Source organism: Cyprinodon variegatus, unplaced genomic scaffold (assembly GCF_000732505.1).
Source record: "Cyprinodon variegatus isolate N-32 unplaced genomic scaffold, C_variegatus-1.0 Scaffold221, whole genome shotgun sequence".
Lineage (NCBI taxonomy): Eukaryota > Metazoa > Chordata > Actinopteri > Cyprinodontiformes > Cyprinodontidae > Cyprinodon > Cyprinodon variegatus.
In genome coordinates, this window is record NW_015150674.1 from 179,743 (window position 1) to 196,762 (window position 17,020).

Consider the following 17,020-nt stretch of genomic DNA (forward strand, 5'->3'; position numbering starts at 1 on the left):
TATCTTAAGGGGGATAAGACACATATATTTAGCTTTTTATTAGCTCACCACCAGTCCAACTATTTTCTTTAAGTTTTAAACATGCACTTTAAGTGGTCTTCGACTCTCCATTAGAATAAAGCCTACTGAGCATCACTGCTATAGGGTCATTAATGAAAGCTAGATGAGGTCCTGTTGAGCCTTTAAAAAGAATAATGTAAGTGTATTGATCTTAAGTGCTCAAGAGTTTAATTCCGAGTCATTTTATGTCCATTTCAATTGGAAACCATGCATTCCAGACAAACAGTCATGCATTTTAATCAACAGAAAGGCTTAAAGGATATGAATGACAGTACAAGCACATGCATTAAAGCTAAAGTCTCATTTGTGAAAGTGAATTGCATTCACTCATCCCCTCTTCCTTTCATCTGACCAGCTGGACTGAGGATGCGCTGTTGGACTCCTGAGTTCTCAAGGTAAAAACAAGCGTCAGAAGGATGTGTCACATTAATTTAACATTTAGAAGCACTGAACTGGTCTGAGAGCATCAGTTGTTTATTTGCATGGTGCTGTACCCTGATGGTCAAGAAATGTGGGCTCAGCTTTAACAAAAGACTGATGTTTGCACACCTTGAGATTTTTAAAAGATTATTTTTCTAGTACTTTGCTTCCTTATGGATGAAACTGCAGCAGTTTATGTGGGTTGTTAGTCAAAGACCTTGGCCGCTCCTCTTAGTGGGCATCATTCAACAACTTATACTGCAGAAGTTTCCTCCTGTAACCATTTTTACCTTAATAACTTTTTGGATTTTTTTTTTTTTTCATGAATGAGCTCTTCTTTTCCTATCTCACATACATGTTCAGAAGCTGCACCTGCAGGGCTTCCATAAAACAAAAGCTGAGAAGCAAACAGCATTTTAAAAATACGGGTTTTGACTTTTTTCAAATTATTGAGAGACTTCAGCTCTAAATGGTTAACAGGTGTCAAGGATGAATGCTTTTGTAAGCTTTGAAATAGCAGGAGCATTTAGTGATTTATAATGCTGGGGAAAAAAAAAAAAAACCTCTCCAACATTCCCAGCTTAAAAACAGGCCTTCTCACTGAAAGGCAGCAATGGAATCCTGTGATTAGTTCCTTTCATTCACACAGGCTGAAAATGGATTTGTCATCATGAGTGTGGGCTCTAATGTTCTTCTTGACTAATCAGAAGGGAGACTGAGAAATCTCCGGCACCTGCACTGCTGCTCATTCAATCCTAATAACTGACAAAGTCCCATTAATCACAGCAGCCAACTGATCCACTACAGAACGCATACGTTCGGCTCTAAGCTGCATGTGTGGGTCGGCATTCATAACTGATTTAATAAAGGAGAGAAGCATTGCAGTTTTTGTTTCATTGTATGTAACTTGGAAGCTTTTAAATTGCATGGATGCTTATTTAATTACCATGCTGTTTAAATGTATATCTATTACAGTTCCTCAACTATGTTTCATTTAATAAGTGAAGTTTATGTTTAATCATATGGTGAATCAAGGATATTTTAATAAGAGGTACAAATAAAAAAAATGTGGGCATGGATCAGGGGAATGACGTGTTAAGCATGGCTGAACACAGGTGCAGTTATTAAGAATAACAAGGGTTATTGGAACCCATCCAGCGATGAGTCTGGCTAAATAAAAAATAACATAACACAGAGGTAACAGGGAAAATCATCACAAACAGAATCTCAACCAAAAACTAAGAGGAAAAATAACCAGGAAAGAAAAAACAAAAACCAAAAACAAAAAAAAAAATACACAAGAGAAATTAAATAGAAAACACCTGGAACAAGTAAACAAAGAGAACTAATAAGGCAACCAGAGACAACAGAATAAAGATTGAAAAAAGACAGAGATAAAAAAACATAATGAGATCTTTTTGATTTTTTTTTTTTCTCTTTTCTAATTAGGACAGACAGTGTTCATTAATCAATGCGTCAACATATACTTTAACATAAATATGCCGATGTTAGCACCAGAGCCAAATTTCATTCGTTATCGTAAGGCTGGGGGAAATCATTTAACAATACAGTAATTTCTAAAGGAAAGCTGACTCCAAACATCATGAAAAACAAACTGAATGTTATTTAAAGGACTGTAAAGTGGAAGGAAAAGTGAACATGGTGTATTATTTACAAATGAAAATCTTAAATGTTTAGCAAGCATTTCTGGCCTCTGTATTCTGATACCCTTAAATATAATCTAATGAATTCACTTCCATTCAGAGGTAACACATCTTCGTTCTTTATGCGTCTTTCTATTCGTAATTGTGAGTCGTATACTTGATAAAACCTCCTAAAGTGACACCTGTTAGTCTTTTAAGCCTTGATCTAGCTTTTTTGACTCTCTCCTTCGCATATGAGCTCAAAATCACATTTGGTGGAGACCATTCATTCTCAAAAATTATTTTTTAGGTGGAAGTCTGGACTTTGACTAGGCCCCAATGGCACATTAGATTAAATGTATAGGGGAAGATTTTCAAGATTTTTTTTTAAAAAAGATTGACCCTCTCCCCTTTAAAAAAAAGCACATTCACAACCCTGCACCCGCTCCTGAGAGGGAACGCCTATTAAACGCTTGCAAGAGCATGCACGAGCCCATTTCTCCTCATGCACGCTCTGGTTAAAAGTTGCTGTTTGCTTCGCTCATACAAGCTTATGCTGATGAAGATTCTCAGTTATCCAGGTCATAGTCATTCCGTAAAAGTTTTAGGGAATGACTATGACCTGGATGACTGAGAATCTTCATCAGCAGAGGACCAGAGTGTTCACATTCTAGATAAAGAAAATAGGTGGTTTGAGAGGGGCGTGAAGGAAGCCATCTATGTTAAGAGAGAAAAAACAACTTTAAACAGCGGTGGTGGACTCAGATTCCAGCTTCCAAAAACTTACAACTCAGGCCCCGTCCACACGAAGACGAACCCTGGCCTAAACGCACAAATTTTTCACCAAACCAGCCTCTCATCCACATGAAGCCGGCGTTTCGGGGGTCTGTAAACAATCTTTTTTTTCATTCAGCCTTCAGAGTGGGAAGATTTCGAAACGCCGTTTTCGCGTTTCCATCTTTACGCTCTAACCGCATATTTTTTTTTTACACGCATGCGTCATAGCGTCGCCTCTAAACACGCATGCGCGACACAGTATCACAACAACAATGGCGCCGTTGCTGCTAATGCTACTCACCCTGCTGTCGGGCTTACAACAGAATCTTCTTCTTCTGGAATATCTCCAGGAAGAACAGAGCAATATCGATGACATAGTTCAGCACCTGAATTTGACTGAACCACGAAAATGGACCCGCAGGGCAACCATGTATAAATATTAGTGCGCATGCCCAAAATTACGTCGCTTATTTTTGCTTTGGCACCACAGCGCCACTTACAGGCCTGGCATACATTTTGCAGCGTTTTCATGCATTCGTGTGGACGCTCACATTTATTTTACGTCTCCGTCTTTACGGCAAACGTTTTGGAAAATATCAGCATTTCGTGTTCGTTTTGACTTCGTGTGGACGGGGCCTCAGTTATAGAGATGATCCCTTCCAGATATCACCACACCCCCTACCCCATCACAGAGAAACAAAGTGCCTCCTCTCTTCAGCCGGTGAACAATACCTCCTTAACGACAAACCCTTAACAATCATAGACAGGTTTCAGGTATTACAGGAGACAATCCCCCCTTTAACGACAATCCCCCCCTTTAATGACCGACCTTCAGAATCATAGACAGGTTTCGGATATTACATGCTAACAATGAAACCAAACGGCCCACTCGTCGGTTTCAATTTGCATGTTTCCAAGCAACACAAGGCCTTGTCACTATAAAGACTCAAACTCATTTGAATTGAGAAAGCTTCCTGGAGGGGAAGCGAAACGTCTTCAAATCTTGGAAACTAAGTCCATTGGATTGTTTTTTTTTTTAATTTTTACGGAAAGACATACAAGCTTACTTTCCAAAAGAAGGTTTGCAATTTTTCCACTATGTCAAACCCACCGCCAGTAAGTAAAAATGGGGACGAGCAAAATAAGTGGAGCTTATCTACTCCACTATACCTTTAAATCTAGTGCTATTTGTAGGTAAACCTCTACCCTAGTCTCGAGTCTTTAGCCACTCCAGTATTGCCTTCACTTAGCTCCATCAATCTTCCCATTGTGGGTCATTTGTTTTAACTTGTTATTTAATAACATACAATTTTCTTAAAACCCATGGAATCTTGGTTTTTAGGGGACAAAATTTGAAAAAAATTCACAGGTATGAATACTTTTGCAAGACATTATATTCTATCCATGTGATAGCAGACATACACAAAAAAAAGTGGTTGATAGAAACCATCAGTGTCAACCTCCTAATCCACTTCTTCAGCGCTTGTCATTTTTCTATCAGTGCTATGATGAAATGCTAAGTGAGTGTGTTTGTGTTTGTATGAGAAAACATTTAACCCACGCAACTTTTTCATCAAACGCGTGGGCTGGATTCCTCTTTAGGCGAGCATTGTTTTACGGCTTGCGCTTTACAGGTGGGAATAAAACACATGATCCGTGGGTTTATTTGTTATCCGAGGGCACATCACAGGACACATTCGTCCTGTGCGTTTAAACCGTTAATATCGCCACGCTTCCTGTCTGATAAACAAACAGCTACCTCTCAGTACACGGAATCAACAAATGCCTCTGCTTTTACACATGCATTAGCCATCATCTAAACATTAAAAAATACTCTGCTGTTGTGACTGAGGCACGTTAATGGTATTTTCTGAGAATACATGCTTCCTGTGAGTAAGTATGCCGGAAAACAAATAGGGATCGTTTGCAGATGAACATGTCTTTTGCTGTTAAACTGCAGGTCCCCCACCGCCTGCAAACTGCACCAGTAATTACTGGTGATTTGCTTGATAGATTGTCCGTTCATCCCGTGGGTTGAAGGCTTCTCTGGAGGCCACAGTAGTATAGCGGCAGCTGTGAAAGGAGGACATGCTGATGTGTGACTCATCCCTCTGATGGACTTTTTTCTCTCTCATATTGATTGTGTGGTAATTAGTTTCAAAGGGCTGTGCTGGGCAGGTTAGAATAAAATGCTTCTTGTTAGGCAGCAGCTAAGCAGGAGTCTGACTTATGATGTATGATGTGATAAAAGGATTTGCCAAGGGCGACTCTCAGGGATATCACATACGAGGTGGTTGGTTGGCATAAGAGGAGAGGTGCTACTTCTTTTTCACTAATTGGTTTATCAGAGAGATATTTTTACCTTCTATAAAAGTGCTTAAGTTTAAAGCAAGAGCTTATATCATGCGTTGCATAAGCTGTCAGGCATTTTTATAAAGCAGAATATCATCAGAAAGTAATCGAGTTAAATTCATTCAAGAGGGAAACTTCTATATTGCACAGACATGTCATGTCAAATATTTTATTCCTTTTCATTTTTAACTGTATGCCAAACAAGAAAGAAAAAAATGAATTTCAAGTTCCTTGGAAATAAAAATGTTGCATAAGACCATTAAAAAGGTTTTAAAACTAAATGTTTTTTTAGGGACTATAAGGTTATGGGAAAGACTGTTGACTTAGCATGAGACAAGTTTTTAAAAAAAAGGGGGAGAAAGAAATTGGCTTTCCAATTAGTGGTCTATTTAAGCAAATTTAAAGGTATAGTGGAAGATCTTCACAAATAAAAAACAAAACAAAACACCCTCTCCACTCCATGCACAACCCTGTACCCGTTCCCCAAAGGGAACTCCTATTAAATGTGTACAAGAGCGTGCATGAGCTTGTATCAGTGAAACAAACAGCAACTTTTAAACAGAGCATGCATGAGGAGAAATTGGCTTGTGCACGCTCTGTTTAAAAGTTGCTGTTTGCATCGCTCATACAAGCTTACTTTCCAAAAGAAGATTTGCAATTTTTCCTCTATTCCAGATTCACCACTGGTAAGTAAAAATAGAGACAAGCACACAGGACGGTCTTACGTAAACATAACACCAGAATCATTGACAGGAGGACCACTTATTTTGATGATCCATGCGGAAAAAGAACATCCTTCACTATACCTTTAAGTGGAAGGAAAACGTGTGATAAAATAAGTGCACAAAACTGAAGGATAAAAGCAGTCCTGGGAAAAGCCTATCAAAAGTTTGAACAATATTAATGACAGAGCCTGTAGTTAGAATAGGAGCTTCAGGAGCTACGCACTTGGCTCCATCTCTTCTTTTCTGTTTTAAGTCACTCATGAACCATTAAGATAGTGAGAATTCACTTGTCAATGAGAAAAAGGACTGGACCCTGGCTCAGTTTTTTTTTTTTAAAGCCCTCTTCAATATGAAAGTACATTTTAAAGCTCAATTTGTTCATTCCAGAGTATGGATGAAGAGTGGAGAGTCATAGAACCCAAATTAATTGAGGTCCAATTGGAAGATTCCCCAGTCAGTGATAATTTACAGAAATGACTAATCTGCTGTTACTGCAGCAGATTAGTCAGATTTGTCTTATTAAGCCCAGGTAATCAGATCAACAGAGATGCAGGACTCATGATCTGTTCACACTGCCAAAAGTACAAACATCTGGAAGATGAGAGACCCCAGACCAAACACAGCATATATCTTGAAGGCTGATTTTAAAGCATGCTGGGGTTTCACTCAGCAGAGCATTGTTTTGATTGCATCTATGCCGTGCTGCTATGATGCAGCACTTCATGCAAAACGGAGCCTGACAAGGTATTGATAGCATGTATTGTACAGTACATTGGGCAACATTTCTACATAAAAAAACTGTTTCATCTTAAGTGACATTTTAAATATCAGAGAAACCAAATTTCAAGATTCTAATTAGCTGGAAGCTTTAATCATCAAAATAACAGAAATATACCACTTTATGTCTGTTTCAGTTTTAATTACAGAAATAAATGTGGTTTTCAGTTATTCTACTCTGATCAGATGGAACCATAATCTCTACATGATGCCTCAATTAATGTATTAAGAGGTCACTGGACTACATCCTAGACAGGGAATATGTATAATTATATATATATATATATATAATTTTTTTTTAATGTATTTTTTTCTAAAAGGTCTCTCTATGTGAACATAAAACAGCAGATCCTAACAGCTGTCATCCACCAGATGGTGGGTTCGCCAAAATATTCTGTAGGTAGAAAATATATGGTTTAAGTAAAAAGATTAAAATGCAATTCTAATTTTTTTAAAGAATAAAATGTATGGGTTAGGCTTCACTTCAGCAGTATCCTTAATGTCATGCAGTCTGGTACGGCCGCTAGCAGATGGCAAGCCTGTTCAATATCAAGCCTGTGCTCTTCTCAAGCGAAAAAATATGCTTCACAGCCTTTTGTTTTTCAGCCTTAGTCAAATCCTTTCCTTTTACAAGCATTTGCTGCAGAAAATATCAAGCCCACATCATAGTATCTAATAATCATAATGTCTCTTATGGTGCATATTAAGTTCTGGGTTATGTAGCACTTACTCAGCAGTTCTCATCAGTGTTACATGAAAGCTTCAATTACAACATGCCACTAAGTCCACTGTGGGCTGTAACCTTGCATCTGTTACATTTCACACATTATGTGCTGGAAGTAATAAATGCTTCCATAAAATCCTCCTGTTATCATTTCATCTTCATGTGAGGAAAGGATTATGTCATTTTATCTGTGTCAATTTGCCTTTGGTTTGTAATCATCAAATTCAAATGAGAATCAAATAATCAGTTGAAAGCTTCATATTGGGTTGTTTCTGAATCATAATTCTTGGTTATAGCTTAACTAAAATAATAATAATAATATCATATCTAACTGCTCTGTTAAATGCATAAATTAATTTTATAGTAAACCCATGACTATATCATGCTTTGATAACAGCTTTGTTGAATAATTTTTGTTAATGTCAGATTTGAATAATCTTTCCCTCGAGTAGCAAATTGACAGTTGTCTACAGTAGGCCAGCCTCCTGAACGGATTTCAATTTATCAATGAAAATGAAAGAAAATGGCACAACCACAAATTTGCTGACATGCAGTCCTCCTTCAGTTCGAAAAGCCAGAACAAGAACAATATGAAAAAAAACCAACACAATTGCTTTTTCCATTAAATAAGAAATGCAATCAAAATCCCATGTGAATAAGTTTGTTAACAGGAAAACTTAAAAACAATGGCACCCATGTCAATCTGCAGCATTTCTTTTATCTTCTCTGTCTTTTTCATCCATTATAACATCAGGTTGTTAATCAAGTGACTCATATGAGTCACTTGATGGTGTATTTGGGAAATACACCAGCTGAAAAAAACAGCTCATCTTAGTGCAAATCATTTGATTGAAAAACAAGCACGTTTTAGAAATTAAAATTTCAACAATATAAAGAAGCACATTCATGGGGAGGAGCAGCAGAGATCTAAAACATATGAAAGAGAATTTACAAACTCAACGGTTATTACCGTAGTTTCTAAGTCCATAAAAAATAAGCTACTATAGAGAAGTGATAAGCAAGCAGCTATTGTTGTTGAAAGAAAGCCATAAGCCATATGGGAGTCACAGGAAATGATATTACCCAAACTAAACCTTTGTGTCAGTCATTCCATATTCCAATCTATGTGGAAAACTAAAGTCACTTGTTACTAAAGACAGGATCTGACTCTAAAAACATAGTAGTGGCAGCATTACAGGAAAGAGTGTGCAGAAGTCTTTGTTTAGCAAGGACAGAAAAGCTGCTGAGAGGAGAAGTTGGAGCTATAAATATTGCAGTCCTGGAAGACAATATAACAGAACTAAAAGCATAGTATGCAGGTGCTGGAGTGACTCAGACATGGATTTATGGCATATTCTATCTTACTGAAATGATTTTGTTGGAGAAAACATTTTGATTTTTGTCTCTATGTTTGCAAAACTGTTATCCAGATAACTATGGATATAACCAGAAAACTAGCTATCCAGATAACTTATAAATTATATATACTAACCCCAAAACAGTAAATATAGGTGTACGCTGCTCTTTTGGATTTTTATTTGTCAAACTCTTTAAAAGCCCATGCATGCTTTTCCATGTGCTATCATAAATCAATTTGTGATTGAGATAAAAAGGAAAAAAATATATGTATCTTTTATGATTAATGAACCATCTAGCCGCTGATAAATAGAAATCTAATGCAAAATGGAAAGATGCCTTTTGATTTATTCTTAAAAGATTATTTCTCACTAAAAATGAAAAAAATCTAAATATGATTTTCTTTTGGACATCATAAATCTCACCAGCCTGACTGTATTATTGAGTCATGTCTTATTTATTTACCATTTGTACACACTTCTGTACAAACTCAACCAATTTCACAAGAAGCTCTCACACAACTTGTTTGTTCAAAGGATAAGTTACAAATATCACAGAAAAGGAAATACATGATTAAACTACTGTCCACCAATATCTTAAAATAGAAGCATCAGAAAAAGGCTGTGTCAGTTTTCCTAGATTAAAAGACCACAGACAAAAGCAGTAAATATAATATATTACTACAAATATTGTATAACATGTAATGTGTAAACAGATACTGCATTTTTACAGATCAAACATAGTTTCCCTCTGTAAAAGAATTACTATTTTGAAACAAAAACTAGAAAGAAAGATAGATAATGCCTCCCTCTGTCTTCTAGTGCAATTCAGTCCTATCAGTGAGCTTTTATTGGAAAGCAAGCAGAACGTCTTTGTTTTTAATTCGATGCTTTCCAGCACTAAAGGGTGGGTGTTCAAGGCTTTGGAGGCAGTATAAAATTCCTTACACACAACAAGATCCCATTTTGATCAAATGAGAAATGGCTGAATAATCAGAAGTTTTTATTTCTTCAAACTTTAAGCCTCTAGTCCCATAAACCAAACCAAAAAGAGAATTACTGACAGCTGCAGAGGATTTAGTAGTTTTTCATGGGATCAGCTCTACTTCCAAACCCCTAAATGTGTTTTCCGCCAAGTTTTCAAGAGAATAAGATTTATTTTCATGACTCAAATAATGAATCAACCACAAATGTTGTACTTTTTGTGCTGAGTTTAAATACTTTCCTATCAGCTACGGACACACCAATAATACAAACATGTAACTGTGAATGAAATTATTATTTTTAAGCTAGAAAATGCATATTTACAGTATTAAAAATTTCACAACACTTTGTTTGCCCAGCTGTAGCTCATCTGTTTCAATAGCATGATTAAGTAAAAGCCAAAAAATAATTCACATTGCCATAAAAGTTAGCTATTATAATATCCTATCTTTTCATTTTATATGGTACACAATGTTAAATATGGCAACCCCTCAGTTATGTCTTCATTGGCACTAAATTTTGCTCAATCCTTGATACGTCTTAATAAATACAACTTACAAGTCCATATATATTACATTATGTAAAGCTGAGGAGAGCTGACAGGTGATTGCTATGCATTCATGACGGCACTGCTTCTGTGTCACAGAGCTGAATACATTCAGTAAATCTAAATATAGTACATAAAATGTCTTACATTCACATGATGTTACATATCTGGGGTTTCTCCAGAGAGCTTAAAAAATGTTCTTTCCTTTTTTTTCAATTATGATAAATTATTACACAACTAAACTCTATCTAAGATTTGTATAATGACAGTGTTAGACAAAACTCTCCAGAGCGAACATGTTCTCTATTTATGTCTTTTTATTTTGTTTGATCTATTTTTTTAAGGAACTGATTTTGTTTTATTCAAATATAAGATCAGAATAAACACGAATGGCATTTTTAAAAAAAGATTTCACTTGAAGCTACTACCTAGTTTACAGCTTTTGATTGTTCTTAAGACATCTATTAAAAATATGATTACATTTGAAAACAAAGTGATCCTGATACTGTCCAATTAAACCGCTTTGAAGTCCTCCATCCTTTACAGGTCCCTACAACTTCCAGAAGAAAAAGTAACTCTTGGACATTAAAAATCAGATACCATATAACATTTAACCGCAAACCTGTGCATTTCTAGATTACTAGAGTCTTGATGTTATGTTATGGTCAATCACTGCCCCCTTATATTGATCTCTGGCTTTGTGAAACTAAAACTTACTGGACTTTAAAAAATAATCCTCTATAAAAAGGAACTAAAATACTAGCTTTTTAGTTTATTCCCACATTTTTCCTAAATTAAATTAGCATCTCATGCAGAGCTCAAGAGGAAAAACTGGTTTCTTAAGATTCCTTGACTAGAGGCACTCGCATATTTCTAAGATCTTCTGAAACTCTATTTACTGTTCATTTGAAGGTCAAAGAATCAGACTCCTGTGGTTGAGAACTGTGTGTCATCAGTCAGCAGTCCATCCTGACCCCCTTCCTCATCTGACTGATCCACGCTTAGTCAGCCAGGCGCCCTCTGCACCCCTGCAGGCACACAAACAGATACAGGCTCCCTTGCACTATTCCGCGCCCTGGAGAAGCTGCTCTGCTCAGAGCGGGAGCGATACGGCAGACAGAAATCCTTGAAGCATCTCTTGAAATTCTCATCCAGAAAAGCATACAGCATGGGGTTTAGACTGCTGTTTGTGTAGCCCAGGGCAATGCATAGATGCCAACTGGCCATCACCAGCAGATTCTTGTGGTTGATCTCCACAATCGTCTTTACGATGATGAAGATGTGGATGGGTGTCCAGCAGACGATGAAAGCTGCCACGACCACCAGAACCATGCGAGTGATGCGCCGTAAGTTCCTGTCCTTCTCCTTGGAGCCGGACAGGATCCGGACATTCTTCAGCCGCAGGATCATCAGGCCGTAGCAGATGGTGATGACGAGGACGGGAACCACGAAGGCAAAAATGAACACACAGATTTTCATCACTGTATCCCAGTACCATTCAGGCTCAGGAAATCTGAGCATGCAGGCAGTGTTACCTGGGGGGGCGAACAATTAGAGCTTTAATAGGAGGCCATGTGCAGAGGCTAATTTAGTTAATAACCCAGTTCAAATCACCCTTCCTGGTGTGTGAACTGCCTGAAATCAACACTTACAGCTCTAGTGATACAGAAAGTTTTTAATAAAGCAGAATTTTCGTTGTTTATTTCTTCTCACCTTTATCCGTCACCCTGGTAGCAGCCATGATCATCACTGGCACTCCAACAACAGAGGACAGGATCCAGATACAAACATTGATGACCTTCGCTTTGGCAGGCGTCCGGAAATCCAGGGCTTTCACCGGATGGCACACAGCAATGTAGCGGTCAACACTCATCATGGTGAGGGTAAAGATGCTGGTGAACATGTTGTAGTAGTCAATAGCGATGACCACTTTGCACAGGAGCTCCCCAAAAGGCCAAGTGTTCATCAAGTATTTGGCACTCTGGAAGGGGAGGGTGCTGGTGGCCAGGGCGTCGGCCAAAGCTAGGTTGAAGATGTATATGTTGGTGGCGGTCTTCATCTTGGTGTACCTGGTTTGTTTGGAAGAGAAGTCAAGGAATTTATTAGAATTAGAAGTAAGAAGCATTTGCTGAAAAGCACGGATGCTTCATTAGCTGCATCAATTCACATAAAATATTCAAACAGTTATTGCTTTTAATCATTTTACTGGAAAACAAAATCTTTGATTTAAAAAGCATCTAATAAGATAGGATTCGTAGCTCAAGTGCCATACATGCCCAGAAGCCTTTGTAAACCTCAGAAATGAGTGTGGAAGCCTGATTGAAATGACATGAGTCTACTAGAACAGAGAAATCTAACAGAGGATCATCTTGATTTCAGATTTGCTGTCTTAATTCTGTGTTTTGTTTCTTTTTCCAAATTAATGTTTGTTTTAATGACAGTAGATGAACACTAATAAGATTATATGCCTTTCTGGTGGGGGGACTGGATGTACTATCAAGGACTGTCTTCACAACTTGTAATGTCAGTGAAAAGCCCTTTATAGCAGTAATTTAACTCAAAGACAGAAACATATGTATGGCTTCACATTTATTTCAAAACATCCGCGCATGGTTTATCTACCATGGCACAAAAAAATCACAGTTGCGCATGAAACTGCTGCTTCGAGAGGAGAAAATCGCTCTCTGCGCACGCCAGCTCCTTCCACGTGTGCTATGGATCGTGCTCGGATCTCACCCCATGCACGATTTTCTATCCAGCGGCCACGCTCGAGGATGGCTGCGCTTCTCGAAACTATCTATGACATCATACTGATTTTCTCCTCGCAAAGAAAAAAATGTGTTTTGACAGGTTGGGCGGAGACACACCTCTTCTGTAAGCCTCCTCAATGATGGGGCCTTGCAGACAAGATCACACAGGAAGTAGTGTCATGCAATACAGTGTAGTTGTACTTTTTACTTTTTTTCCCCTGAATTTTAATGATCGAAGGTTATATCTTCTAACATTGAAAACATGTCAAAAAAGCATATCTGATACAAAACTCTTACAGTTTCTCACAATCATGAGGATTTGAATGCCATCCACAAGGAGAGGAGAAAAAGGCCAAAAAGGCTACCTGCTGAAAAATCTGTGCTGTATGATTGCCTTTTGATGGAACATTGAGTGGAAGGAGAAGGTGTGATAGGAAAAGCTATACATATGAAATCAGATATCAAATATACCATTAAAGCCTAAATTTCCAGTCCTCAAGAGCTACTGCCCTTCAGTTTATGGATGTGTTCTTGCTCTACCAAACCGGAATAAAATGAGTAACTCATTTCTAGGCTTTTATCAAACTGTTTGGCAAGGCTGAGCAGATAATAAATTATTTGATCCAACAGCCTCTTCCATGCATTAGAGCTAGGAAAAAACTTAAAAGTTAAAGGGTAATAGTTCTGGAGGAGTGAAGCTGGAGACCCCGGCTTTTGAGAGAGCGAAAGATTAAGAGGCTTCCAGTCACATTAGACTTGAAGCTCACTGCATAAAAGTAAATAATCAAAACTACCAGAAACTTGAGAGATTGTAAAGCATAAGAGACTGCTTTATTGAAAAACATTTTGATTGAGCAGGCTGTAAATCATTTTTCAATTGTTTAAATGTAAATATCATCAGGTGAACATTATTTTTTTAAATATACATTTGGATATTTTCTTATCATTTTGTGGCAGAGGTCTGTTCCATCTCCTGTCGGATGCAAAGTTTATGATTGAAACAAACTTTGACATTACATTGTGCTCATTTATTTAACCCACAATAATTCTGATCTAAAACAATCGGATTCAGAATGTAAGATGCCTGTTATTGCCTTTGAAGGTTAATACATTTGTTCCCTGTCTTCACTGCTGTTGCTAACAGGACTAATTGGCTCAGTAAAGTCATTTGAACATGAAACTAGATCACAGGGTGCTTCCTCCCCTCCCCTCTGCTGTTGTAAATCTGAAGGTATGTTTATGTGTGCCAAGCAAGAGCTTTTGGCTGTTACAGCAGAACTGCCATGATGTTTTCCTGCTTAAGAAAAATATATAATAGTAGCATCAGTTGCTGATAATGGTTCTTTTGCCCATTCAATAGTAAGTCTGAAGTGCCAAACTAGAAGCATAAACGTCAAAATAAACAGGCTTCATGACAGTTTCTTAATAACTAAACCAAACCAACTGATTACTAAACAAGTTACAATTAGACCCTAATAAATCTCATCATCAACTCAAGTTTCTCAACTCATTACTGAATCGTAAATTTGTTAATTTCCCCGACCCCAGCATGAAACATATTGAAAAAAAAAAAGAGCTTACCAAGTTAACTAACTGATTATTTTATTTTAATTTGATTTATTGTGAACTGGCACAACAAAGAAAACAAAAACTGCACACTACTTTACTGGAAACAAAAGCTTTGGCCTCAGAGTTTGAAATCCTCCATAGTTAAACATAAGCCTTAGTAGTAAAGCCATGCAACCAAAAAGGGAAAAGTTGTTGACAAGTGAACTGAGAACCTGAACTAGTGAACTATAGTAGCTGGCAAATGGATGCTACTTAATTAGTAATGCTGCTTTAGGCTTACATGTCAAGAGTTTAACAATTTATTGGGGCAAAGTAGGTAAGCGGTGCAATAATGTTAAATAGTTAACCAGTGTGCATGAAAAGTTGCATTAGGTAACAACTTCTTTTTTTTTTTTTTTGCTTATTACTACAAATGTCTGGGTTAATTTCAGTAGAGAGCAACCAAAATGTGAGCTCTTAACTACGATAGCCTGCCAGTTTGGACATTTGTGGCACTATATATAGTGTAACCAGTAATAGGAGTTCTGCCAGCGCAGTGCTAGTGTCTAATTAGTGTAGTGTAATGATTAAATACTAGAACTATGGCCGCACGTAACGATTATTTTGCAAATCAATTAAGCTGTCAATTGTTTTTTCGATTAATCTATTAATAATCAGATAGTCAAAGGTTCCTTAAAGAAGATTTTTACGAAATGAAACCAGGTAAAACTGAAGCTTTTCCACGGAATTCTGGATGGAGCATATTGATGAACGAAAATGTCTTTTGTTTTTCATTTTTTGATCTTTTATCTCACATATTGTTATATTTTAAAATAATTACTGCTTTAAGTGCGTCGCTCTGTAGATAAAGGCATGTTTTATAGTCTCTATACTCCAACTAATGATTAATCAATTACTAGACTAGTTGACAATTATTTCAGTAGTCGATTAATCACGATTAATCTGATGAATTGTTTCAGCCCTAAATAGAACATCAAGTATTTCAACAAATTGCTTGCCATAGAACACCCATATTGAATATAAGGGAATGAAAATAGATTTTATACCAATCCCTATCAAATGTCCTAAGTTGGTAAATAGTTGTTTTAATCAATTATAAATGAAAGTGATCAACCCTACTGCTTTTTTCTTTTTTTCCTGGACAATAATGATTTATATCAATCAAACAAACAAAACAATTAATAAATAAATTGAATCACCTTTGATTTTTTATTCATTTAAATGGTGACAGGTCTGCTTACCGGATCACTCCGTACATAACAAGCACGTTCCCAAGCAGTCCTAACACACAGATGAGAGAGTAGAGAGCCGTGATGCAGACTGCGATGATGAGACCTGTGGTGTTTCTGGCTTGGACTCCGCTGGTTTGGTTGCTTTTAGAGGACTCAGTCAGCAGATCCTCCAGGAATGTTGCATTCAAATAAGGAATGACAGATACGGAATAGACCTCCCGAAAGTCCTCTGAAGGAACTGTTGGGAACTCCATCACAACTGAAGTGAGAGTTTCAACGAGCAGAGAAATCTTAGTTGTTTGCCTTTTTTTTCTCCCCCACGGCAGGTGTTCAGGAGCGCACAACAAAACAGTTCTGTGAGAGGAGAGATATGGAGGATGCTGGACTTGTGTCTCTCTCCTGCTCGCGCCTCTCCGTGCGTCCGTGCGCGCTCCCAGCCGCAGCGCGCATTGGTGCACGATTCAAAAGAAGGCAACAGGCTTCCAAGATCACAAGAGAAGATGATTTTTGCATCTTTTCTAAAACACTACTATAGCCCATTTGCAGAGAATAAAGAAATATGCAACAAATATTTTAAAATCAGATTTATTTCATTTTTCAAATAAATGTATTTTGGTCATTTTTAGCCGATAGCGCCAATTCACATCAGACGGCATCCCAATATGATTAACTAGACAAACTGATCCAATTTATGTCTGAATGCTTTCTATAATCAAATGATTTTGATTGCACTGACAGTCCAGATTCAATACATTTGATTCAAATTTAATCTATAATGCAGAAGGTTATACTTGTATTATAAGGTCAGCCCACTGAATCGAGCTTTCCCTGTTTGAGCAAGCAATCAGCAGCACTAAGCCCAAGGGAGTGCAGCCACCTATAGGGAAACAAAAAATGGCAGAAATTTTATAATTTGCTTCATCCAGGAGAGAAACGTGAGCTTAGAGGCTATGATATAGTCTTACTTTCAGGTAGGATTTAAAGTACATGTTGATTAATGCCATACCATACAGCTAAGTCCATAAAAAATGTATTAAGGGCAGAATCCCAGTACAGAACATCCTTCACTCCAGAGGTTATGCGTTCATTACGAATTTTAAAAGAA

General features: G+C 37.4%; 1 protein-coding gene across 1 annotated transcript; it reads right to left on the reverse strand.

The window, feature by feature from the left end:
• Nucleotides 1-9,351: 9,351 nt before the first annotated feature.
• Nucleotides 9,352-16,227, reverse strand: oprd1 (opioid receptor, delta 1). The gene is made up of 3 exons (XM_015380755.1): nt 15,925-16,227; nt 12,078-12,433; nt 9,352-11,899 (listed from the first exon to the last, which is right to left on the reverse strand). Exons 1-3 carry the CDS (start codon nt 16,167-16,169, stop codon nt 11,370-11,372), a joined length of 1,131 nt encoding a protein of 376 aa, XP_015236241.1. The 5' UTR covers nt 16,170-16,227; the 3' UTR covers nt 9,352-11,369.
• Nucleotides 16,228-17,020: the final 793 nt, after the last annotated feature.

What these genes read in the sequence shown, in the direction of transcription:
- oprd1 (XM_015380755.1), bottom strand. Translation starts at nt 16,169, where the DNA reads ATGGAGTTCCCAACAGTTCCTTCAGAGGACTTTCGGGAGGTCTATTCC. An exon ending in GTTATGTACGGAGTGATCCG is followed by an intron (nt 12,434 to 15,924) that starts GTAAGCAGACCT and finishes CAAACAAACCAG; the next exon opens with GTACACCAAGATGAAGACCG. An exon ending in TACCAGGGTGACGGATAAAG is followed by an intron (nt 11,900 to 12,077) that starts GTGAGAAGAAAT and finishes TCGCCCCCCCAG; the next exon opens with GTAACACTGCCTGCATGCTC.